We start from the raw sequence: 24,930 nt of genomic DNA, 5'->3' as shown, positions 1-24,930 counted from the left end.
CCGCTTTGAATTCATTGAGTCTGTCTGTAAGCTGCAGCCTTTTAGCTGACACACGAACCAGACTCGGTGTTCGCACTGTTGGTTCATTTACATGTTTTCCTGTTCATTTCACATTGTTGTGTTTATTTATTGAGTTATGGGCGAACACTCTGGGCCTCCATAATTAAGTGTCATCAAGCTGAGAGTCAAATATCATAATTGTGGTTCTGAGCAGAGGAATCACTGTGGAGGTGTTTTGAGGCAAAGACAACATGCGACTGGATGTGTCCGTTCTGCTGTGACATCACAAATGGACAACTGAACAATTTACTGGCCATTTTTACTATTTATTTCACATTGTTGCATTTATTGATCGAGCTAACGTTGAACACTTCGGGCCTCCATACTTGAGAATCCTAAGGTTAATAGTCAGATACACTGACATCTCAATTGGATGTGTCGCGTCAACCGTGACATCATAGTTGCACAAGTTTTTTTCCAGTGTGACGATGGTAAAATGTCAATAATTCCGGCAACCACTGTTAAGTTTAAGATTCATTTGTGGCCGAGATCATCGTGATAGTTCGATTTACAGAAACACCTTCATTTTGGATTATACCTCCAACTTACCCACAACCCATAACCTCTTAAATGTTTAGAAATGGATTCATTAAAGATTAAGGAAGGGAAAAAAAAATCAATCTATATACTTTTATTCAAATATAAATTTAATTTCCAGAAACCAGTCTGAATGACGTGTGATTTCTGTTTGCAAGGCCACTCAGTTCTACCATATGAATAGTTACAAAAGCTTTAAAAAAAACAAAAACTAAACATTTGCGATTTATTGGTGTGTGTTAGGAGTTATCAAAAAAAGTGCAACAGTCGCCAAAGGGATCCGACTCCACTCAGTAGGGACCACAGCTTCACCCGAGCTTCTTCAAGAGGTCGACGGCTTCTTTGTGGACCTGCGGGGTTACAAAATTCAAGTTAACTCCCGTCAGCGCGTGGGATCCATTCCTGAAGGGATTTCAGCGTCTTCCTCACTGTTGAACTATGTCACAGCTGGGTTAAGTACTAAGGAAAACACATTGTATCTAAAGCGAGTAGTCCTGGTGTTACGCACCTCCTTGTCCTCCTGTGTGTGAGCAGGGTAATCTTTTGCTTTGGTTAGCCAGAGCAGTGCCTTCTCCTTGTCTTTCATGGCCATGTACGTCTTCCCGAGCATCAGCAGGTTTTTGCTGTAAAAGTTTGGATCAACTGGGGAAAAACAGGAAACACATCATCTGAATTTTAAACCTTTAAAGAAAATGCTTACAAGCACAGTGCTGTTTTGGTTTTCTAAGAATTTGAGCTGCAGCCAACAGGACGTCAGAATTTTTCATTTTCTCTTTTCTCCCCTTTAGTGGCTCCATTTGTACACTTTGTTTTACCTTCCTCAGCTTTCAGGAAGAATTCCAAAGCCTAAAAGAGTGGGGGAAAAAAAAGGCAGGATTTTATCCAAATGTGCAAGTCCGTGACAAAATACGCCAAACAACATTTGTGTCATTTCAGCCGTGCAGCTGGTAACGAAACCAGGAGTGGTACGGATCCTCACCTCTTCGTAGGTGGACGAAGGCGGCGATGCAAAAATGACCGCCGCCACCTTGCGCTGATACCATGGCAGCTCAGCAAAAGCAAAGCACCTAGGAGAGAGAAGACGGACCGAATTCCCTGAATGATGAAGCATTAAAAAGGGAAACGTTGAAAGCCGCGTGGAGCCATTTTGTGTTTTTTTTTATTCAGTTGTACTTCAGTTGTTTAGGATAATGCTACATAATGTTGTTTTTCCAGAAAAAGTTTCGAGGACTACGAGACTTCCCATCAGCCTGGCGATGAGGAGATAATGACTGAATCTTCGAGTGACTTGTAGCTGTCATCATGTTGCATTATGTGGTACACAGCAGTCACACGGCGCTTTGGATGGCAATGTCACCGCGATGGTCCAGACTGAAAAGATCTCAAAAACCATAAACAACCAACATCATACTGGTTAAATACCAGTATGTTTAGCCCCTCGCGTCTTGGGAGTATAGTGCCCTGAGTGGTCAAATGTGAAACAGACTTGGCTCGTCTAAGTGTGTGTCCATGTGTGTTCTGAACTTTCCCATGCTCCAGAGTTGGCTGTGCTGAAATGCAGGACTGTTACAATTTAAAAAAAACACTCACCAGTAACCCAAAATATGAATGGAAGTAGCGTCCATGGGGTTAAGCTTGATGGCTGTCTAGGAAAAAACAAAACAAAAAAAAACTTCACTTCAACAGATAGAGAAATGTGAGATAATATGATATTATTACATATCGACCCAAATGTCCAGTCACCTCTAGATGGTCCCTGATGATGTATGAATTTCCGATTTTCACCTTGACGCCCTCGTAGTCCCCGACATCGCTGAGACATACGGCATACCACTGTATTAGCAGAGGAAGGGTTTTGAGAGATTGGTCAAATAATCTAAAAGGTCATTTGAAAAAAGAAAAACCTGTACTGTGCACAATCATCCTGCAAGTGCAAATGCTTGCAAAAGGTTTGTTTTATGGTGGTCGTGGTTGATACACATGATAAAAAACCCCTGGAGAGAAAAAAAATCCACAGATGTTGCGGTTGGAGGTGATCAGTAGTGGAACCACTGTCTTACTTTGTGTGCAGCGAAACACTTGTCATCCCTCTCCAGTGCCTTCGTTACATATTCCAGGGCCTCAAAAACCAGCTGCTTCTTCCGTTCGGCCTCCATGTTGGGCAGGAGGGAGAGGTCGCGGGACGCACGGGCCAGCCTCCACAGAAACTCTGCATCATCACTGGAAACACACACACACACACACACACACACACACACTTGTCATAACTGTCCATCTCTGATTTCATAGATCCAGAGTGCATGGGAACAAAGTCATTGCGAAACTATCCATGTGCATAACATAGAACTTTGGCGCCCTCTGGTGGTGAATACCACAAAAAGGAACAACTCACTGAAGCTTCAAAACAAAAGCACTTGCAATAATCAGTAACAAGATATTTCACAGGTCCGCAAATTAAATGGTGAGAAGGCCATAATTACCAAGCAACATATTTACATTTCTTTGAAATTTTCCCCAAATTATGACAATAATTGCTTAAAAATCTATCGAAAATAACCTCAACATGAATTAAGGATAATAATTTGGTATTTTCCAATGGCCAGTTAATATACTACTGCTACATCATTCCTTTAATTCACTTCCAACCGTTTCAGTTTGACCCCTGCTAAACATGTCAGTTTAATTCCCAACAAGTTTCTGTCCAACCTCCCCTCAGCAGGCCACTAACGCAGGAGAGAGTTGTTGCAGCTTAATGATCCACCTGTTCCCGTCCAGCTTCTGCAGGCCAGTAAGCATAAGTACTGAAAAACGAGATCATGGTCTGACCCTTAGTTGAGCAGCTGCTGCTGCACCAGCTGACAAACGAAGGTATGACTTGCTCACCAAAAAAATGAAGAGCGCTGCGGTTAACGCCAATCTCCGGATCTGCTGATTTCCCATACCCTATGGTTAAAAATCTGCAAATTAACTTTGTCACAGAAGAAAGCCCAGGGATGTGAGGGTGCATAAGTGAGAGGAGGGAGTGGATGCTTTCAATGACTGTTTTTTTGTGGGTTTTTTTTTTGGCTGGGGATTTTCAAAGCCGCCTATTTAAAACCACACTGCCCCCTCAGTACACAGTCAGAGTTCCTCCAGACTGACCCTTCAGAGAGAGTCACTCTGAGGGGACATTTAGGTCAGGACAGCCATCTATTGTTGTGATTTTCACATCAGGGGAGGGATCGGTTTATGGAACACCATGGAATTTCCAGACCTGTAAAATGAAGTGTTACCAGAGTATCAAATGCATAAGATGATGCACAAATCTTGGTTGCGTACTAGTGACGTCTAGTGAGAACAGTAGAAAGAATATAGACAGTTGGTCATGGCCGCAGTGTGTGTGATCTCTCTCCTCACCTGTCCTTGTACTGCAGCAGCAGCTGGTACAGCTTCTCCGTCTCTGCACAGCTGTACAGGTAGTCAGCCTGCTCCAGAACCTCCTCTGCACACACACACACACACAGACACACACACCAGATTCACTCAGATCTCGTCTCAGACCGTGACATATTGTGCTGCTCTTTCTCAGCGGGGCCAAAAATCTTTTATTTGAACAGTGTCTCACATCCAGCACAGACGTCATCTACCTTTTTCCAAAGCCTGGACCACAGCTGAACTCTGCACTCTGCGATAAGCCTCATAAGCCAGACAGGAAAGTGCAGGGAGCCCCAGGAGGAATGCAGCTCCTCCAGCCTGTGCACAACACAGGAAGTGAATGAAGGAAAAAGGGGGTAACTCAAGTACACTCTTAACGCAGTGGGTGAGAACAGATCTGTTGTTACACTCGGATACAAAGCTGCACTCTGAGCTGAGCAGCTCAAAGCCCTGCTGACCTTTTACCTTGATACAGAATAGAGGCTTCCACAATGGCGCCCAGTTCTTCCAATTAAAATTTCATGAATTTGGGCATCTGTCAGTGGGTGTTAGTGAACAATCCTCACAGTTTCATGCAGGACAACACACATTACAAGATGAGTAAGGCTGACAGGCATCGTTACTTACAGTCCCGGCAGTGGCAGTCTTCCCTGAAGTTGTCCTGTAATGCCTGTTGTTGCCTCTGATTCTGATGGCTTTCGCACCAGAGGCTGACAGTAAAGTCCTGCTCACACACCGCGTCAACACCATTCCAGCCATCGCTTCAGTGCCCCACAGATCAGTGATCGGGGGAGCGACTGCAGCACAAACTACAAACTACCTGCTGACCGGCGGTCCGCAAATACAACAACGGTGAGCATTCAAGAGCACAAACACAAAAGCGTTGACAATAAATTTGATCGCGCTTTTCTCTTGTTTATTTTCCCTTGAACGTTCTATCTTCTTATTCTGTGTTTTCAGAGGTGTCGTTTAGCACAACCTCATCATGTTCATAACATTTTACTACCTCATGTACGAGGAGCAAACACTTAACTGAAGTTAAATTCAAGCTAACAACAGAAGGCCTTTATTGTCGAAAAATAGGATTGAAGGGGGAAAAAAAGAACAGAGTAAATTATTTGTTCGAAACATGGAAGGTAACACAGAATATTATACGTGTTATAGCAATGCCTCACATGTTAACTGCCCACCGCAGCATCTCTTGTGATGGGCGTTAATTAATCGTTCCAGATTTTTTTGTTTTCTTGAATGCACCCCGGGTATGTTCCCTGCATATTCAGTCGGTAGGAAACAACCTAAACCCCTGAGAAGTTCCGCTGTAATTTCCCACTGGTGAGTCTACTAGACGGTGCGTCCACAAAGTGCTTAACATGTGGTTTAATATTATCAGTACGTAGAGGAAGTTAATTTCGCTAATTTAACAACAAAACATAAGGGAGTTAACGCTGGCCCGTTAACCAGCTGGGCAGGGCTGGGTGTCAGCTCCGCCCCCGCGTTGCTCAGCTGTTCTTGTCAAATAAACAGTACGTATTCATGTAAGGCCAGCGGCACGGATAAACTAATATATTTTTTTCATCAACTGACGAGGTAAATAACCCCGAGCAAAAATTCAAGTGATATAAAGAAATATGTTAGTATGGGGACAGCTGTGAGTATTTTTGGCATTCCAGGCATCGCCACACCCACCAAACGGACACTGCCAGTGTGTGTGAACGTAACGTTAATTAACGGAATCGCCGAGCTAAAGCTGGTGTTAGCGCGTGTAACATTAACGGTAAAGAAGTTGTCAAAGTGCCAGCAAAGTTTAAGCTCTGAGTTTTTTTAATTATTATTTCACATTTTTGTAATTGTTGTCTTTACTTTGTTTACAATACAAGCTCCTCATTGGCGGTTTTTCTGTTAAAGATATGCTCTGTATCGTTGATAAGTTGTTGGACAACGAACACTGCTTCCTGCTAGAATTCCTCAGTTGACAAACACCAGACAGCAGTTGTCTGTACAACACTTAGCGCGTGGCGTGGGCTGTTCAGAGTCCGTACACTACTCTAAATTAATTAGATAGTGCGGTATTTAACTATTTCACTCGATTGTTTGTTCTGTGACATATCTGAATTTTTATTTAGTGTTTTGTGAAAATATATTGGACTTTATTGCATGTCCATGCACATGCATATTTGCACCCATATCCCTAACTAATCGTGTGTAGTATAAAAGTACAATATCGCAATGGGCAAATACTCACCGGAGGCAAAAGTCCTGCAGTACAATTTTTGAGCGTACTAATGGGACAGAAGTATAGGACACATTATTTAAAGTATTAATGAAAACAGTTATTCTGCTGAGTTGCCCTCTAATATACTATATATGTTAATGGCTCATTTGTTGTGCGTCTGATTTATCATCTTAGTACAACAAGCTGCCATGGCTGCAGGCGGGCCCCAAGGGCCAGGGGCCACTCATTTGGCCACAAAGGTGGAGCTGACCATCTCCTGTGAGAACCTCATGGACATGGATGTCTTCTCTAAGTCGGACCCTTTGTGTGCTGTGTACATCAACACCACAGGCTCCCAGTGGTATGAGGTCTGTATAAGGTCATTGGAGGAGAAGTGTTGAACATCATGTGTTATGTATATGATTTAATTTTGAATAAGCAACTCATAGAGATGTTTACATGCAACACAGACATTACCGCATGTATCGTTGTCACAGTAGCTGATGTTCCTCCCTCATATATTTCAACCTCTGTATTTGGAGACTTATTGAGTCAGTCATGTGACATAATCTTAGATCATATGTATTTTTTTGTTTTTTTTTCCCGTGAATCAGATTGGGCGCACAGAGATGATCCTGAACAACCTGAACCCAAAGTTTGCCAAGAAGTTTGTTCTCGACTACTATTTTGAGATGGTGCAGAAGATGAAATTTTCTGTGTATGATATTGACAATGACACGCATGACCTGAGTGATGACGATTTCCTCGGGGAGCTTGAATGTACCCTGGGCCAGGTGAGCTTCGCTTTGTACAGTTCTGAAAGAGAACTTTGTTCGTTCTTCCCCCTATTCATTGTTCTGCGACAATGTCATTGTCTGTGTCCAGATTGTCTCTAACAGGCAGATGACTCGGCCTTTAATGCTGAACAACCACAGGCCTGCAGGTCACGGGACCATCACAGTGAGTGGACTTATTTTCTCATTTATAAGCAATGCATTAGCTGTGGCTGGGGCACCCTCTGTGTGGACATAGAGGTTGTCCAGACCTGGTATTGCTATTTGTCCTGAGTGATGGACAGCTCTAAGTACAGGTGTGAACACCCTCAAGAGACAATAAGAACGCATTTTTGATCCTATTATTCAGACCACATTCAGGGGTGGTCAGGCCACATGGAAGGATCACCTGCGTACCTCACTTCCTCTGTGAAACAAGAAGTAATAGAAGAAGCAGGGATAGCAGGAAGCATGGAAGACAAGCTGTCTGTTTTCCATGGAGTTCACTGTAATGCTTATTACCTTTTTGAGGTCTCTTAGCCTACAAATGATTGCGGCATTTAGCTGAACTCTGCTTACCTGCCAACATTATCAGCTACTGGAACACACTGTTTCAACTGATTTTTTGTATCATTTACATATACAGTGGGGAAGTGAGATCTGAACACAAGTGGTCAATCGAGCCTAATGCCAGGTGTGACCTGACAGGCTTAGAGCTCTCCACTTGTGATCGTGTCACTCACACTGCAAAAAAGGGGGGTCTAAAAACAAGATGAAAACACTCAATCTGAGGGAAAAGGTACTCAAAACAAGTGAAATTATCTGTCCATGCAGCAAGATAGTTTCACTAGACAAGATTTCTTAAATTAAGATTGTTAAATCTAGAAATAAGAATGTCTACAGAGGTATTTGGAAGGCTTAAAATAAGCCAAACATGCTGGTTTTAAGATGAGATTACTTAAAATGTAACTTTTTACAACCCTAAATTAAGTGAAATATACTAAGTATAAGCATAAAAATAGCATAAAATGCTGGTTTTAAGGTGAGATTACTTAAAAAGTAACTTTTTACAGCCTCGAAATAAGTGAAATATACTAAATATAAGCAATTACAAACAAAGTCTTTCTTACTTTTAGCAAATTAAACTGAAGATTAGTTAAGAAAAATATTAAATTTAGAGAAAAATACTATAGTCTGAGAATCTGAGTCCAGAGTTGCTGGCATATGAGGTGGCAGTTCCCAATGTTGCCCAGGCTACAGAATTTGTAAAAGAACTAACTGACTGCATTTCCTATTTTCCAGTTAGTTTTAAAGACAATACCTTTGTTCCAATAAAATATAGTCTTTGTGACATTATTGCCCACAGACATTAATATGGCGGAACAATAAGTATGTATGGGTGTATCATGTATTGGGTGACCCAGTTTGCCTGTTTCCTGTTTTGTGTTTCCTGTGCCAGTTTTGTAAACAAACATTGGTCATCATCTGCAGGACTGACGCTGATACCAGGACTAAACAGCCCCATAGAGACACATGAGACAGAATAGCTGCAAGGGATGATTTTGAAGCGTAAATTGGTTCAGACCTTGGAGAGTTTGTTTCAATCTGGCAACCAGAACAAATGTAGAAAGATGTAGTGTGAACCAATGTGTGCAAGACACTCCATTGATGGCGATTCCCTGATTAAAATGGCGCTCCTCAAAACTGGCTTAAATGCAGATTGGTTCACTTGGTATAGCACCAAGCCTCCAAGAATCTTAAACAGAACCGGTAAATGATCCAGAGCTAATTTTGTGTGTTGTGGTCAGAACAAGCGTGTGCACAGTTTAGAATGTTTTAGTGCACAAGGTTAACATTTTAGAGGCTTATGGTGGCTCGATGGTGTACTTTTGAGCAGAGAAAGAAAGAATAAATACCGTAATTTATCTTGAGGTGCGATTGTGACAAATATCCAGGACTCTAGTCATCTTTGTATAAGGAAATCATTCCGTGGTATTAACCAGATAGTTAATCATTAAATACCAACATGTTGCTAGACATACTGAATAACTGCATTTGGTTATGGTGACCTTTGATCGGCCGTTCTCTCTCTGTAGTGTAATATAAATCTAAGGGGTCACAGCTGGGTAAGAAAACATGAAACTGCTTTATATAATTTCACACCACTAAGCAGCAGCACAGTGGTGTGAAAGTATATCATTTCTGGGTTTGAAAAGACCCCCAAAACACAAGGAGTTGTCTCTCGTTGCCGTATGTTCCAAAGCACAAAACCTCCCACATGTTAAGACTTTTTGTTTTGTCATATTTGTGAAATAGATCTGTGCTGAAGAAATAACAGACAACAGAATGGCAAACTTCGAGGTGTTTGGCCGCAGGCTGGACAAAAAGGTAATGAAGGCCCTTGTCAAACAGTGACACAATGACAGTGGCGTTCTTCATTATTTCAACTGTCTTTTTATTCGATTGATGTATCTCGAAGCAAAGTCAATAATTAATTGGTTCTGGTTGTTCAGTATTTGTGGTGGTCGGATCCTTATCTGGAATTCTACAAGCAGATGGAAACTGGATGGCAGTTGGCTCACAGGACAGAGGTAAGCTCATTTATTAACAACTCATTCCTCTCCCTGCATATAAAACATTAATTTGTGGCTCGTTATAACTTTTTTATGTAGGTGGTAAAAAACAACTTAAACCCAATATGGAGACCCTTCCGGATCCCACTGCGATCTCTCTGTGCAGGAGATCCGGAGAAACCTATAAAGGTATTTTTTTTTTTTTTCAAACAATTTTTCTTCTCAGTGAATATTTCCTGTAAGTGCAGCCTGTTAACACCACCTGGGAATGCTCCAAGGCATTATAACTGTACAATTTGTTCTACTTTTATTTTTTTTTTGGATGCCCATTCTACTCTAACACACTAACGATTCATCTTGTAATTGCATTTTCTTTTCATCTTACAATGCTCCCAAGCTTAAAGCAAGGGGATTCTTGCAACCCCGTGTATGTGCACGGTTTGTGACATCACCACTTGAAGGTGTGCCCATTCGCTACGCTCTTTTTACTCAGTTGAGTGACTCTCATTGCTTTTATCGATTTACTTTGATGATTTAGAGTGATAGCGGCTCATTATTTGTGCATGCGAGGTGTGACCTTTATAATTTACTGCAGGGATAGATTGATATTTGTTTGTTGACCGCATATAGTGAATGCTGTGTGTTCTAGATATTCTTATATTACGTGAGTGACTACGGAAACCCCACAAATATTTTTACACCTCGACAGAACAAACCTGTCTTCGCACCTATAAATACTGCTTTTTAATTCAGATGGAAATATATTTTTAGCGCGAGTGTCAGCAAAAAATTTTAGTAATGACTTTTCCTGTCTTTGAACAAATCATGGGGTGCCTCTTATTTTGTCATCCCCTGAAGGAATTCTCTTTGTTTGTCTGAAGGTTTACTGTTATGACTATCGCGTCAACGGCTCCCACAGCCTTATCGGGAGCTTTCAAACCACACTTGCTGAGATGCAAATCGCAACACCCATCTGCCCGGTGAGACTTTTTTGTGTGTATCACTCCCGCTCTACCAAAGACCTGTTATTGCTAATTTGAATGGCACAAGTGACGCTAAGGTTCTTGCTTGCAGGCTGAATTTGAGTGCATCAACCACAAAAAGAAGGAGAACAAGAGGAGAAACTATAAAAACTCCGGGGTCATCTGCATCAAGAGCTGCCAGGTAATGTTGGTAAATTTAAGGCATCTTACTTGACCTTGATCACCAGTATAGTTTCGCTCAGTGAGCTTCTGCATTGCTACATTGTTTTCATTATTTTTTAAACCATTACAGTTAAAGAAAAGCAGAAATAATTGATTCATGCATATTTCATTAAGCTCGGTGATGTTTATACCACCATTAACAAAAGCTTAACCCTTTCAGGTGGTGAAGGAGTTTACCTTCCTGGATTATATCATGGGGGGCTGCGGGATCAACTTCACTGTGAGTTTGGAAATGTCAAACATTATTTTGATACATGTATTTGTGTGCGCATTTTTAAATCTCCCACACTGTGGAAAGTGAGAGCGGTCTAGATGCTGTGAAGCACTAAATACTGTGAACGTATCGAAACACTCATCCTAGGAAAAATGCACACAGCCTTTTATTAGGGAAACTGTGCCTCCAAATGAGCAGTCACGAGCTTCCGTAAGGTTGTGATGACACAACTAAACAGTCACCACCCTCAGCCAAGCAGTGGCGGTTCTAGACCAGTTTTAATAGGGGGGCCAGGTTGGGGCCGGCTTTTTGGTTAGGGGGCACATACAACCCGGAAAAAAAGATAAATCCCTCATTCAGACAAAACAGTGTTTACAATTTCAGCTATTTTGATTGGGTAGTAAACTGCTAAGATACTTTATTTCTGCCTTTCCCTTCAGAACAAAATCATTGCAAGAAATCTGTCATTGTGTTATTGATGCAGACTCCCTGTCAGGGGGGCCACAGGGGGGTCCAGACTCAGAGTTACGGGGGCACTGGCCTGTTGGTGAAGTGGGTGTGTCTTGTAGTAAAGCGAGGGCTGATGCTGAAACATGGTGGGCAGTGCCTGCTTAGACAAATAATAAAAGGAAATTAATGTGTTTTTTGAACATAAAAGAGCATGTACATATTTCCAAAAATGTTCAAGTTTAGAAAAGTTTGAACCTTGAACGTGAGCATAATATGGGGCCTTTAAATGAGCCGATCTGCTTTGCAAGTAAACTAAATTATGTTCAATTTGATTTTCCATTTGCCCTAAAATTGCTCTCATGCAGCTTACCTCTATGGAACTTGCATAAGCTTAGTATATATACTGTGTTACATGTCTCTCTTTTGCATTTGGTCACCGGGCAACTCTACATCTCAATCCTTATCCCTTTCTCTAACACGATCCAGATCGCCATTGACTTCACAGGCTCTAACGGGGATCCGAGAACTCCAGAGTCCCTCCACTATATCAACCCTGAAGGCTATAATGAATACCTGACAGCCATCTGGGCAGTGGGTAATGTCATCCAGGACTACGACAGGTAAACCGAAACCTCAAGTAAACAGAGATGAAATCTTGTCAAAAAGTAAGGCCTTCTGAAAATCTCAAGACCGTCTTCATGCACCAGGAATTTGCTGGATTAAAACAATAAAACAAACTAAAAACCTGGAGCAGAACTACTGAATATTCTGATGGTACAGAGCTGCAGGCTCTCTGCTGTAGTTAGGGTTAGGCCACTTTGGAATGTGCCTGGATGGTGTCAGTGTGAAAGATTTCTTAGCCGGGGGTTGAGAAAGTCCTAAGAATGCTTTTAGCTATGGGTGAAGTGCAATTTGAAAGCTTTTAAAGTAAGTCTATACACTTTTTCCTTTAAATTACTTGATAATATTTACACAAAGCCAGTCAGATGTGGTCTAACTTATTCATTTGCAAATGTTTATGTGATAAAGTTTGCTTGCTCGCAGCGATCACACTCAACAGGATTTAGTTTTGCAGCTTTAATCTACTGACAGAGGTTTAGTATGTGGTATTAATCTTACACTAATGAATTTGTTTTTCCCATCTTCTGCATAGTAACAAGATGTTTCCCGTCTTTGGCTTTGGAGCCCAGGTCCCTCCCTCCTGGCAGGTATGAAAAAAGTCCCAACTGTTGTCTGGCAGAAAAATACTGTGCTTTCACATGTATATCATTAATCACCTCAAGCTATTCAAGTACAGCAAATCAAAAGATGTTTAATTCAATTGTTAGGTCTCAAACTGGTCCTAAATGCAATCAGGATGATATGAATAATGGACTCCCGGTCTTTGAACTGACTAAAGAGTTTGAAAATTGGCGACGTTACCAGCTAAAGATTGATTTTATTCATATATTCTGTAAATATTAAAAGGTTTATAGTGTTTTGCACTTTCACACCAGTTCATTATTGGTCTCTGATTTGAGCTCTGTCAGCCAGGAAATCATATTTATACGGTAGGTAATACGACAGCTTTCAGACAAGACAAACCTTGAAGAAAATAAAACAATGTGACAAAATTGACATTGTTTTTCTGACTTGCCTGATTTTAAAATGTCATGGACTGTATTCTAAAAGCTTTTTTATACATTTATCTTTTTATGAATCATGCTCTCAGGTTTCCCATGAGTTTCCTATCAATTTCAATCCAACAAATCCATTCTGCTCCGGTAAGGTGGCCCTCTCACAGGATTGTGTTTGGCTGTTAAAAGTTGTTTAATAAAGCTTCACTGGTAATGCTTTACACTTGACTGTGTGTGTGTGTGTGTGTGTGTGTGTGTGTGTGTGTGTGTGTGTGTGTGTTATAGGCATAGAGGGTGTTGTGAGCGCCTACCAGCAGTGTCTACCTCAGCTGAAGCTCTGGGGGCCCACCAACTTCTCTCCGATTATCAACCACGTCGCCTGCTTCGCCAGGCAAGCTTTCCGGCAACATACGGCCTCAGTAAGCAAATTCTTTTTTCATATGAAAAAATGTTTAGTCAGTTATTAATGTGAAATAACAGGGCCGTCCTCCTTTAAAACTGAAAAACCTGATAAATTATAGGTAATACCTGTGTTTTTTCTTCATTTATATAATGTTAAACTGATTTTGCCCAAAATAAACACTGATTAAACAGTTAATCTTGCCTTCTTTACTTATGCTTTTGAGACAACGTCAGCACACATAAACACACATCAAAATTAAATAGTCATTCCAGATTCCTCACCTGTACAGCAGAATATTTTAGGGTTGTCTCAAGTGATTTCAAGGGAAATTAACTCTTAAGTTGTCATAATTTTTCGCAGTAACAAATCATATAAAATGAGTTAAAATGCCTCAGTCACTAATTTTGACCAAAAGGCGAATGGCAAGCGAAACAAACTGGAAATGAGACTATAAAGAGCTTAATCAAACTAGACTCTGTGTACTTTATATCTGATGTTGTTCTCATCTCCATCTGCAGCAATACTACGTGCTGCTCATCATCACCGATGGCGTGATCACAGACATGGACCAGACACGCACTGCTATTGTAGAAGCCTCTTACCTGCCCATGTCCATCATCATAGTGGGTGTGGGCAGGGCAGACTTCAGCGCGATGGAGTTCCTCGACAGTGATGACAAGCTGCTGCGTTCGGCCCGAGGCGATGTCGCCGCGAGAGACATTGTCCAGTTTGTGCCCTTCAGAGATTTCCAGGTAAGTTGAAGCCCCTACCCCTATGCTGCAGTAACAGAGTTAATAGTATATATGCTACAGATATATTGCCAACTGTTCTTTACATTAATCTGATATGACCCTGCCCAGCTTCTCACTCACTTCTCTTTAATTTCCATTGACACATACACAGTATAATGTGCTTAAACGGTGCTAAGAATAGCTCTCATTCTTGTAACATTGTCATTGCAGGGAAACAGCGTGGCCCTTGCCCAGAGCGTCCTGGCCGAGCTGCCCGATCAAGTGGCTTCCTTCTTCAATACTTACAAGCTGAAACCACCTAACATATTCAGTGTTTCTGATCCGTCCTAGAGAGGACACTCGGATTGCCTCGTGTTTACTGCTTTTCTGCGTCTTCTGCAACCCTCTCTGCATTTATCGCACGGAACGGCACAATTCGATGCCAAGAAATGAATGTTGATAAAAATATAAACAATAGAAAATTATAACGAAACTACAACTGTGACTGTAATTTTCAGTAATGGTTTAAACCTGATATGACTAACATGTATAAAAGTTCATGAACAATGATAATTATATTAATATATAATTAACCTCAAATCTGCTGCTGGATTTTCTTTTTAACTTGATGTAAAGTTCCTTTAGGAAAAGACAGGATGGCTTTTATAGTACACTATAATATTAAATAATCAGTGTAAAAATAATCAGAATATACTCTGTCCACTACAAATGTAACACTTGACATGTTGGTATGGCTTTTTTGACTAATTGTCCTTATTTCATGTATATTTCATTGTTTTATACATGTTTTTCACTCTCCTCCCTGTATTACCTTTTCTCTGCTGTTCCTTTTGTGATGCAAGCCATATTTTATTTATTATAAGACGAGCTTTGTGTCTTTTTCATGTTAGAATCAACCGAGTGAGGAGCTCATGAAGTTGGTGGTGTGTTTTCTGTCTGTCCAGGCATTGAGCTGGGGTCGTGGTCAGGTGTTTGACTGGTTGCGTCAGCGGCACCAACACCATCACAACGATGTGACCCTGCTCTGTCAGAACTTGTGTGTACAAGTCCCGGTTGCTTTTTGTATACGAGAACTTAATTTATGTATAAAGGGATGTGATTTTGAGCATGATTTGTATTTGACCGCTAAGTTTGAGCTTTACCTGGATACTGTCCGTTATGTTACCAGTCATGGAATTGCAACATAGGAGATCAGTGACATATGCAAGCTTCCACTGCACCCTGCTATGAGAAGAGATTTTAACTATGATCTCCTATTGCACCAGTGCGGTGTGAGACTGAACACTGTGACCACAGAGATGTTACTTCCTCTGTTAACTGTCGTTTTACTCTGTTGAAGGAAACACTATGTCAACAGGTAGCCATAAGTCACACCAAAGTTCAGTACACTTTATTTAGGTTTGTCTGGCTTTCTAACAAACGTGTATTACTGCATGGAAATGTCAATAAAAATGATACCCTTGCCCTGCCACTGAGTGAAGGAGTATCTGTGGTGTTTTGGTGCGAACACAAACACTGTGTTGGATGCCGAAACAAAGAGTATGAAATAAAATAAGCTTTCTCAATTTCAGCTTGTGTCCTTGAATGTCCATATCCACAGCAGCTCTGGACCACAGATCCTCTCATAGATGAGGTTGTGGGGGTCTCTTATGCTCACTTGACGCTCCCCATGGGTCTGAAAACAGTTTTGATCAGACACTGGTGTTTATGTCCGGGCTGAAGGCTTCATGTGGAATGTGTGAGGTAACTTTCGTTGCATGACTCAAGTGTACGCAAAGTCTCTCCACATCTTTAATATTAAATCCAATTCCCTCTGTGGCCATTTCACAGACCGAAGTTTAAAACATTTTGTTTAAATCTTGAAACATGATGACTGTACGGGCAAGTAAGCTTTAAAACTTTCACTGTGCGCATGGATTCTGCCCATCTCCTGTTCTTCAGCGATTGAACCCGCCTTGCAGCGACCGCGACGACCACATCCACCCTGTGAATTCAGTTCCATCTAGATTTAACCACAGCTTGTACTGGAGCATTTAGCTGCCACACAAGAAGAAAAAAAAACAAACCACTAATTTATATTGTTATTATATCTCTTTTACATGATATGATTTAGTTCTACTTTACGCTTGGGTTGAGACAGAGTGTAATTTAGCCAGGTGGAGGACAGTGTGATCAGCATGGGTGGAGTTTGTTTTAGTTAGATATTGGACAGACACTCACTCCGGAGACACTCAGTGGCGACTCTTACTAAGTTTCACCCAGTGTTGGCAGCTGAAGGCTGATTTAGGGACCTTCAGGAGCTCGATACACTGCTCTCGCTCAGCAGCCTCAGTTTTGTTTCCTTCCTCCAGACGCATCTAGTTAAGGAAACATCAGTCAAATTCACCACCAGTCAAGTCATCCTCATGATCACAAAAAGAAAATCAATCATAGTGACAACGAAAGTTACCTCACACTTACTGCTTTCAGTTCATCCAGACATTGGAACTTGTGCCTCTTTTCAGGTCTAATATGGTGACGTTTAAAAACATTCCAAAGGAGTCTAAAAGATAGACAGATAATTATTTACCGAGGTGAAATTAGTCTACCATAGCATCATGTACATCCAAGTACAAATACAATCAAAATATAAAGGCACATGTAGACACAGTAATAAATTATAAAGTACTATTTACAATAAGCAAAAAACAAGATTGCGCTGTGTTTTAGCTTGCCCGCCCATGAACTTATAGACTGATAAAAGATTAAATAACTTCTGTAAAGGCCCGAGAAGTTTTATTGTTTTACCTTGATCCTCCAAACTCCTCCGTCAGTTTTTGTGAAGTAAATCTTTGCCCGGGCACACTTACCAAGATAATGTTCCGCTGGCTTACCAAGGAGGTCAACAATGCTCACCATCTGGAGTTTAAACAGAGAATTACATCAAAATATGCAAGAGCAAGCAAAATGTTGTTCCCAGGAGGGCAAAGTAATGGCCTGCCATTACCTTGATGGCCTGCTTGGTTGGGTAAGAATATAAGGGAAAGCCAATCAGAGGTTGGGCAGGGCAGTTTATCCTGGAAAGCATCTGTTCTCTTCGTGACAACATGCTAATGCTAGAACCTCAGATTGTAGCTAAGGTGCAACAACTTTTTACAATTCCCTATTTTCTTTGAACATCTTTTTGATTCCCTCTTCATACACTCATCGTACATGTTGAATTTACATAGAGCACTAACTAGAGAAAAAATACAAGCACAAGTGAAGGCAGACAAGTGCAAGTTATTGACAAATTGTCTGACTATAGTAGAAGACTTACAATTTCATAGTCACATTTTCCTTTGAACAGGTTACGGACACAGATCATCTGGAACATGACACAGCCCAGGGCCCACATATCACTGGCCTCATTATATTCACGCCCCAAAAAAACCTCTGGGGACCTGAATGTGGAAGAGAAACATTACAGGATGTTTACATGAGAGCATGTTACAGGGAGGAAGCACACAGCTATTTCTTCATGGTAAAAATAGTAAACTACTCATTCTTTCCAGTATAATAGAACAAATAATCTGTTTTACATGATTTGGAATTTTTGCCTTCCTCTGAACTTCTTAGCTTGTGACGTGGGATCAGCTTGACTTCAAAGGGTCGTCGGTGGTTATTCACCAGGAATTGCTTTTTTTTTGCACGAGGCACTTACTGCACCTTTGAATATACAATATCTTTTACAACTGTGAACATCAAAATCAACAAAGTTTTTCAACCTCATTCTTGGTGTTTGTGGTCCAGCGTTTAGACTTCGACTTCTCTTTATTAATCCTTTTGGGATGACTCCCAAAAGGAAATTGGATTTCTAGCAGCTTAGGTTTAAAACTAAATATAGAAAGTAAACCATAAACAATAAACAATAAACTCTTAGCTATATATGTAATACATATGAAGTAGAGATAAGAATTATATATTATAATATTATATTATTATATAATTATAATAAAGAGGTAAGATAAAATTCACCGAAAATAAAATCAAATAAGATTAATGTAGAGAACTGTATAGAGGATGAATATAGATAAATAAAGATAAATATATAGGACGGTATATGGCATTGTGTTTTCATACAGTGGATAAATTACATTACCAGAAATCAGCAGTTAAATTAAATCATTGCACTTAAGTGGTGGATCAAGTTATTGCACAGGTATGTAAGAGTAGATTATCATTTGCACAGTGCTACTACTCATTTCCTTCTGTCCTATTTACCCTATTTCCTATATTTCCTATATTTCCTCCACCCCCCGAGTGAGGAGTTGTAGAGTATGATGGCATGAGGGACCAAGGAGTTCTTGAGTCTGTTGGTCCTACACTTGGGAAGGAGCAGCCTCCCACTGAACAGGCTCCTCTGGTTGCTGATGACGGTGTGCGGGGTGTGGCTGGCATTGTCAATAATGTCCAGCAGTTTGTCCAGTGTCCTCCTCTCTGCCACCGTCACCAGTGAGTCCAGCTTCATGCCGACCACAGAGCCGGCCCGCCTGATCAGTTTATCCAGTCTGGAAGTGTCCTTGGATATGCTGGGGTCCACTGCCATCCTGTTCAGTTTGTCCCGAAGTATAGGGGGCTGGATGGTATTAAAGGAGAATTCTGCTTCCCTTATCCAGATTGGAGTGGACATGGTGTAGCATGTAGAGGATGGCATCCTCCACACCAACATCTGGCTGGTACGCAAACTGTAGGTGGTCCTGGGTGTGTTGTACCTGGGGTCTGAGGAAGAGCCGTTCCAACGTCTTCATCAGGTGTGAAGTGAGTGCCACCAGTTGAAAGGTGTCTTTAGGGCGTGTCTATAAAGGCGTCTTTATAGACACAAGCTCAAAGGTCTCACATCTAACCACCTTCGCGTAGGTTCCCTCAACATTAAGAAACCTATATTTGCTGGTCAGTCCACAGGGACGAGATTCTTTGAATTGAGTGGGTGCCATTTCTCTCTGACAATGCTGAAACAAAACCGATTAAAAGAAGAAAAACAAGAAGTTACTTTCATTCCCTTTGAACATAACTGTGTTTCAGATATTGTGCTACATATAGTGTATGTTTATTTTGCCATCATCCTCCGGTTTCTACCCTGTCAACAGTAGGGCTGCCATGATTAGTCGACTAGTCTCGATTATGTCGACTATTAAAATCGCTAACGACCAATTTAATAGTCGACGTGTCTGGGGTTTTTTTGTTTTATTTTTTAAACTTTGTTTTTCTCTCAAAACTGCTGCAGCACCTTCCATGGTAATGGCTGCAGCCTTCCTGCAGGCCCAACTCCGCCCACAATACCATTTTAGGATCAGTGTGCCGGTGTTGTATCAAGCTCTGTTTCCTTGTCGAGGTTTTGTTTCCCCTGGTCCCACCCCCATCCGAAATGCCCCGAAGGGCAAAGGAAGCACGCATTCACAAAAAGTTTGCCCACGAGCTGTTGTGCTTGTACCACAGAGGCACTATTCCTCCTGTTTAAATGGTCAAATTTAATAATATCCGCCTGAAAATCACAGGACTTATTTGTTGTGGGGAAAGACGTCAGGAGTGTGAATTTGAAGGATGTGCCTGTGAGCCTCCTTTCAAACTGAAAAGAGGGGGAACAGTATCTGACAGTAATATTCCAAGCTGTCAAGATGCGTTCCCCCTGTTTAAATGGTCAAATATAATGTGTCACAAACCGGGCCGCACGGCCATGACAAAGCAAGGAGATGCACACGTGAGACAATTAACTAATTATTTATTGAAGAAAAAGTAACTTTAAAAGTAACCTAAACTAATCATGGCGTGTGTAGTCAGTGGAATCAGTGGTGTAGGTGAATGCATGAGTGGAGAAGTGTGTGTGTAATGTTGTAAGAAGGATGTACAGAAACCCAAATGCAAAACAAAAGCTGAACAAAGTGTCTCTGGGAGGAGAGCAAGCCTGCTACAGAGCTCCAGGAGAGAGTTACAAGCACCCAGACTGTCACAGCCCAGGGGGTGCCAATCCCTCTGACGACCCTGCTGATGTCAGAGGGGGAGAGAGCCCATAAGACGGGGGTCCTCACAGGATCTCCGTCACAACATAATACATAAAACATGATACCAAAGTGAGAACTACATAATCAAATACTACAATAATTACAGCATACTTACAATCTGCCAGTTCCAACATCCATTCCCCAAAACAGCAACATCCCAACCTATAAGGGCCAATTTTAATTAATACAGAGGGGAAGGAAGAACAGAAGGTGAACAGGTTCCTACGCCATCACTGGAGCCCGAGACAGTGCATCTGCAACCACATTATCACGGCCTTTAATGTGTCGGATGTCCAGATTACAAGACTGCAGGAACAGCGACCACCTGATCAGCCTTTGATTGGGGCACTGCAAAGAATGTAAAAAAAAAAAATTTGTGGATTGTGGTCTGTGTAGACCACAACAGGTGCCCCCCAATTGGTGCAGGACGGCACGTCACCAAACAAACCAGGGTCAAATACCATAGCTTGTGCTTCTGGCAAATAGCCAACCAACCCTTTAAGAGTCTTCAAGGTCTCTGGATTTTTCAACCGGCCGACAGCACCCCCTCATCAGGCTCAAGAACACCATCAGGACACTCACCGGAAACCACTCCCACTGTACCAACTACCAAGGCAGGATTCACTGCCACTGACCCCTGCTGGTCAGCACCAGATGCACTGGGAGAGTGAGCATAGTAGGGCTTAAGCAGATTCACATGAAACAGTTTAACTGACTTCCTCCGACCAGGGGTTGTAATTAAATAGTTTAGGTCTGAAACACGTTTAACCACTGTATAAGGTCCCATAAACTTGGCCTGGAAGGGTGAACTCACCAATGGACACGGAGCCAAAACTCGATCGCCCTCACTAAACTCACGCAGTTCAGCTCTGCGATCATACCGTTCTTCATTTTAGCCTGGGATTGGATGGAAGCCCACATTTGCTTTGCCAGCTCCCCAGTTAGCTGACAAGTACTACAGTGTTTAATGTGAAGAGAAACATCCTTTTTAAGTCGTGGCTAGAAGAAATGACGCAAAATCCTGTCATAGGTTTTATGGACACCCAGATGCCCTGACCCATCATGGGCCAACTTTAACACCAAACCACGAAATTTGAATGGAACAACCACTTGAAAGATGGGATCTCCAACAAAATCCTCCCCATGGGGCCATCCACTTTCTCACCAAGATCCCATCCTGGAGAAAGTAACCACTGGCAACACTTTTCAGCTCACGGGGTGTCAGCACAGACCCAAACAGCTCAACCAAAGATCGGTCAGCTCTCTGTTCACTCTGCAGTTCACTGTGGGATACAGATAAAGGAAAATCAGGCAAAAATGGCAAAACGGTGTCACTCTTCTCATCTGTCCCCTTGGACTCAGCATGACTCATTGCCCGCGTAACTACACATGCAGAAAAGACTTGCGGAAAGCGCAATGCACTTTCATCAGGATGTTCTGGCCCTGAAGGAGAGAGGGAGACTACTGGAAGGCGCCCTACACTTGCAGGCCGTTTTTCCCCTGAAGGAGAAAAAGAGACTGCTGGGGGTGGTGAACACTTAGCCCAAACCCGACTGCCTGCCAGATCGTTGCCCAGAATTATATCAACCCCCTCTATAGGCAATGCTGGTCTCACACCCATCAGAACCTCACGCTGCCCCAATTCACAGTCCAAGTTCATCTTATGCACTGGGACAGGCACTACATCCAAGCCCATTCCTCGCATAAGGATCTTGTCGCCAGTATCAGTCTTCTCAGAAAAACACAAAATGGATTCCAAAACATATGAATCAAAAGCACCTGTGTCCCTTAAAATCTTACCAGGCACTTGAGTGTCACTACCAACCAGTGATACAAACCCATCTGAGATGAAAGGCAGAATGGACTCTTCAATGGCACCAGTCAGACCAGATTCCCCCCCAGTTACGTTGCCACGCCCCCACATCCACAGGGCCTGAAACACTCACAGCCCTGGCAGCTGGTTTTACATGCCCGCCTCCAGCATGCTGCTCCGTAGCTTTTAGCAGTGGGCAGTTCAACTTCCAATGGCCTGTCTCACGGCGGTAGTTACACACATCCTCTCCCTTCTGAGGTGCCGCTCGGAACCCCTTACCTGAAGAAACGCCAAAACGAACAGGTGACCTCCCACCCTCCTTTCGCCCAACAGGCTGTCAGGCTTGGGGGGTTAAAGGGGGGACTATGGAAAGGGGAAGGTGGACCCAAATGCAGTTACAAACGAGAGGCAAGGATATGGGGAACAAAAGGCGAGCTTTATTAACAAAAGCTGAATTTCACAAAAACCAAGGAAGTCAAAAGTAACAAAAGAAAGCAAGGCAAAGTAGCAACAAAACAGCAAGACAAAGTACAAATCAAAGGCAAAGTTCAAATCAAGAATGCAAATGGCAAAATCCGAAAACACATACCAGAGACGGGGGAACAAGGGACAGGCAGGAGCAGGAACTTGGACGAGACAGACGCTGACAAGAACTATGACCAGACAGGGAGTGAAGGGAAACACACAGACTAAGTACACAGACACTGATGACGAGACGAGGAACAGGTGAGGTGGACCAACAGGTGAGGTAACGAAGGGGAGGAGCACACGAGGACATGAGGGGAACAAAACAATAGACAGAGGGAGCCAGAGGGAACATAGGAAAAGACACAGGAGAACTTAAAGGACACATGAGGGCATGGAAAAACAAAAGACACAAGACAAGATACAAAGACATGGAAAACAAATACAAGAACCCACAAGACAAAACCAGACAACACAACAAACAGATTTACAGTCATGACACAGGCTCCCTTACAGGCTCACAAGGCCAGCCCTTATGAACAAGCACATACTCATCAGCCAGCCCTGCAGCCTCAGCAGCAGTTGTAGCCTTGCGTTCATTAAGATATGTGGCAACCCGACTGGGCAGAGTGTCTTTAAATTGCTCCAGGATGACCAAATTGCACAATCCCTCAAAGTTATCAACGCTTGAGGCTACACACCAATGATTGAAATGATTAGTCAGCTCCCTTTACAAACTCCATATGTGACTGATTAGCCCTCTTTTGCCATGTCCTAAAATGCTGGCGACACGCCTCTGGGACCAACTCATACGCCTTCAGTACAGCAGACTTGACTGACTTATGTGAGGTCAAAGCCCAAAGACGCATACGCCTCCTGTGCTTTCCCTGTCAACATGCACTGCAGCAGCAATGTTTGGTCAGAATCTGACCAGCCTCTTGCCTCTGCCAGCCGCTCAAACAAAGAAAAAAAACAGATCTGGATCTTTTTCGTTGAATTTAGGCAGGAGACGCAGACTACTCACCACGTGAGGGGACTTTGATGGTGAAGATGAACCATCCCCCCCTTGCCAAACCTCTCCAGACAGTTTACCCTCTTTGACTAACCCCAGCCTAGTAGCCTGCAAGTCTATCTTCGCCTGCTCTGTCTCCCGTCGCAAGCGTTCAATTGCAACTTGCTTCTCAAACTCCAGCTTTTGCCTTTCCATCTCCATCTTTTGTTAGTCCTTCTCATGAGCTAGCTGTAACAACAGCAATTCTTGCTGTAATAATATCCCCTTAAATGGTCAAATATAATGTGTCACAAACCGGGCCGCACGGCCATGACAAAGCAAGGAGATGCACATGTGAAACAATTAACTAATTATTTATTGAAGAAAAAGTAACTTAAAAACTAACCTAAACTAATCATGGCGTGTGTAGTCAGTTGAATCAGTGGTGTAGGTGAATGCATGAGTGGAGAAGTGTGTGTGTAATGTTGTAAGAAGGATGTACAGAAACTCAAATGCCAAAAAAAAGCTGAACAAAGCGTCTCTGGGAGGAGAGCAAGCCTGCTACTGAGCTCCAGGAGAGAGTTACAAGCACCCAGACTGTCACAGCCCAGGGGGTGCCAATCCCCCTGACGACCCTGCTGATGTCAGAGGGGGAGAGAGACCAGGGAGGGTCGTCACAAATGATATCAGCCTGAAAATCACAGGACTTGTCTGTTGTTGGGAAAGAAGTCAGGAGTATGAATTTGAAGGATGTGTGAGCCTCCTTTCATACTGAACAGAGGGGGAACAGTATCTGACAGTAATATTCCAAGCTGTCAGGATGCGTTCCCCCTGTTTAAATGGTCAAATTTAATGATACCCGCCTGAAAATCACAGGACTTATCTATTGTGGGGAAAGAAGTCAGGAGTATGAATTTGAAGGATGTGTGAGCCTCCTTTCATACTGAACAGAGGGGGAACAGTATCTGACAGTAATATTCCAAGCTGTCAGGATGCGTTCCCCCTGTTTAAATGGTCAAATTTAATGATATCCGCCTGAAAATCACAGGACTTGTCTGTTGTTGGGAAAGAAGTCAGGAGTATGAATTTGAAGGATGTGTGAGCCTCCTTTCATACTGAACAGAGGGGGAACAGTATCTGACAGTAATATTCCAAGCTGTCAGGATGCTGTTCCCCCTGTTTAAATGGTCAAATTTAATGATATCAGCCTGAAAATCACAGGACTTGTCTGTTGTTGGGAAAGAAGTCAGGAGTATGAATTTGAAAGATGTGTGAGCCTCCTTTCATACTGAACAGAGGGGGAACAGTATCTGACAGTAATATTCCAAGCTGTCAGGATGCGTTCCCCCTGTTTAAATGGTCAAATTTAATGATATCAGCCTGAAAATCACAGGACTTGTCTGTTGTTGGGAAAGAAGTCAGGAGTATGAAT

At 42.3% G+C, this 24,930-nt stretch overlaps 2 protein-coding genes and 1 long non-coding RNA gene across 9 annotated transcripts; 1 reads left to right on the top strand and 2 right to left on the bottom strand.

Moving 5' to 3' along the window:
- Window positions 1-305: 305 nt before the first annotated feature.
- rmdn1 (regulator of microtubule dynamics 1) lies at window positions 306-4,853 on the bottom strand. Its single transcript, XM_030397765.1, has 10 exons — window positions 4,639-4,853; window positions 4,224-4,329; window positions 3,994-4,078; window positions 2,658-2,817; window positions 2,341-2,430; window positions 2,188-2,243; window positions 1,577-1,664; window positions 1,413-1,443; window positions 1,106-1,239; window positions 306-947 (listed from the first exon to the last, which is right to left on the bottom strand). The coding sequence occupies exons 1-10, from the start codon at window positions 4,768-4,770 to the stop codon at window positions 906-908; spliced, it is 924 nt and encodes a 307-aa protein (XP_030253625.1). The 5' UTR covers window positions 4,771-4,853; the 3' UTR covers window positions 306-905.
- Window positions 4,787-15,779, top strand: LOC115569710 (copine-3-like). 7 transcript variants are annotated; one of them, XM_030397764.1, is made up of 16 exons: window positions 4,787-4,863; window positions 6,419-6,591; window positions 6,838-7,017; window positions 7,109-7,183; window positions 9,313-9,384; window positions 9,510-9,587; window positions 9,669-9,758; window positions 10,451-10,549; window positions 10,644-10,733; window positions 10,935-10,994; window positions 11,925-12,058; window positions 12,592-12,646; window positions 13,150-13,201; window positions 13,340-13,473; window positions 13,976-14,209; window positions 14,420-15,779. In XM_030397764.1, exons 2-16 carry the CDS (start codon window positions 6,433-6,435, stop codon window positions 14,537-14,539), a joined length of 1,632 nt encoding a protein of 543 aa, XP_030253624.1. In that variant the 5' UTR covers window positions 4,787-4,863; window positions 6,419-6,432; the 3' UTR covers window positions 14,540-15,779. The 7 variants fall into 7 exon arrangements, with proteins under 7 accessions (XP_030253624.1, XP_030253620.1, XP_030253621.1 ...); XM_030397760.1 differs by lacking the exon at window positions 4,787-4,863 and adding an exon at window positions 5,289-5,343; XM_030397761.1 differs by lacking the exon at window positions 4,787-4,863 and adding an exon at window positions 5,341-5,359.
- Window positions 15,780-19,929: 4,150 nt separating this feature from the next.
- On the bottom strand, window positions 19,930-22,697 carry LOC115570378 (uncharacterized). Its single transcript, XR_003981759.1, has 3 exons — window positions 22,632-22,697; window positions 20,345-20,577; window positions 19,930-20,212 (listed from the first exon to the last, which is right to left on the bottom strand). It is a non-coding gene; the product is annotated as an uncharacterized LOC115570378 (long non-coding RNA).
- Window positions 22,698-24,930: the final 2,233 nt, after the last annotated feature.

The sequence above is a fragment of the Sparus aurata genome, chromosome 19 (genome assembly GCF_900880675.1).
Source record: "Sparus aurata chromosome 19, fSpaAur1.1, whole genome shotgun sequence".
Classification (NCBI taxonomy): domain Eukaryota; kingdom Metazoa; phylum Chordata; class Actinopteri; order Spariformes; family Sparidae; genus Sparus; species Sparus aurata.
This window is presented reverse-complemented; position numbering and strand designations above follow the sequence as displayed.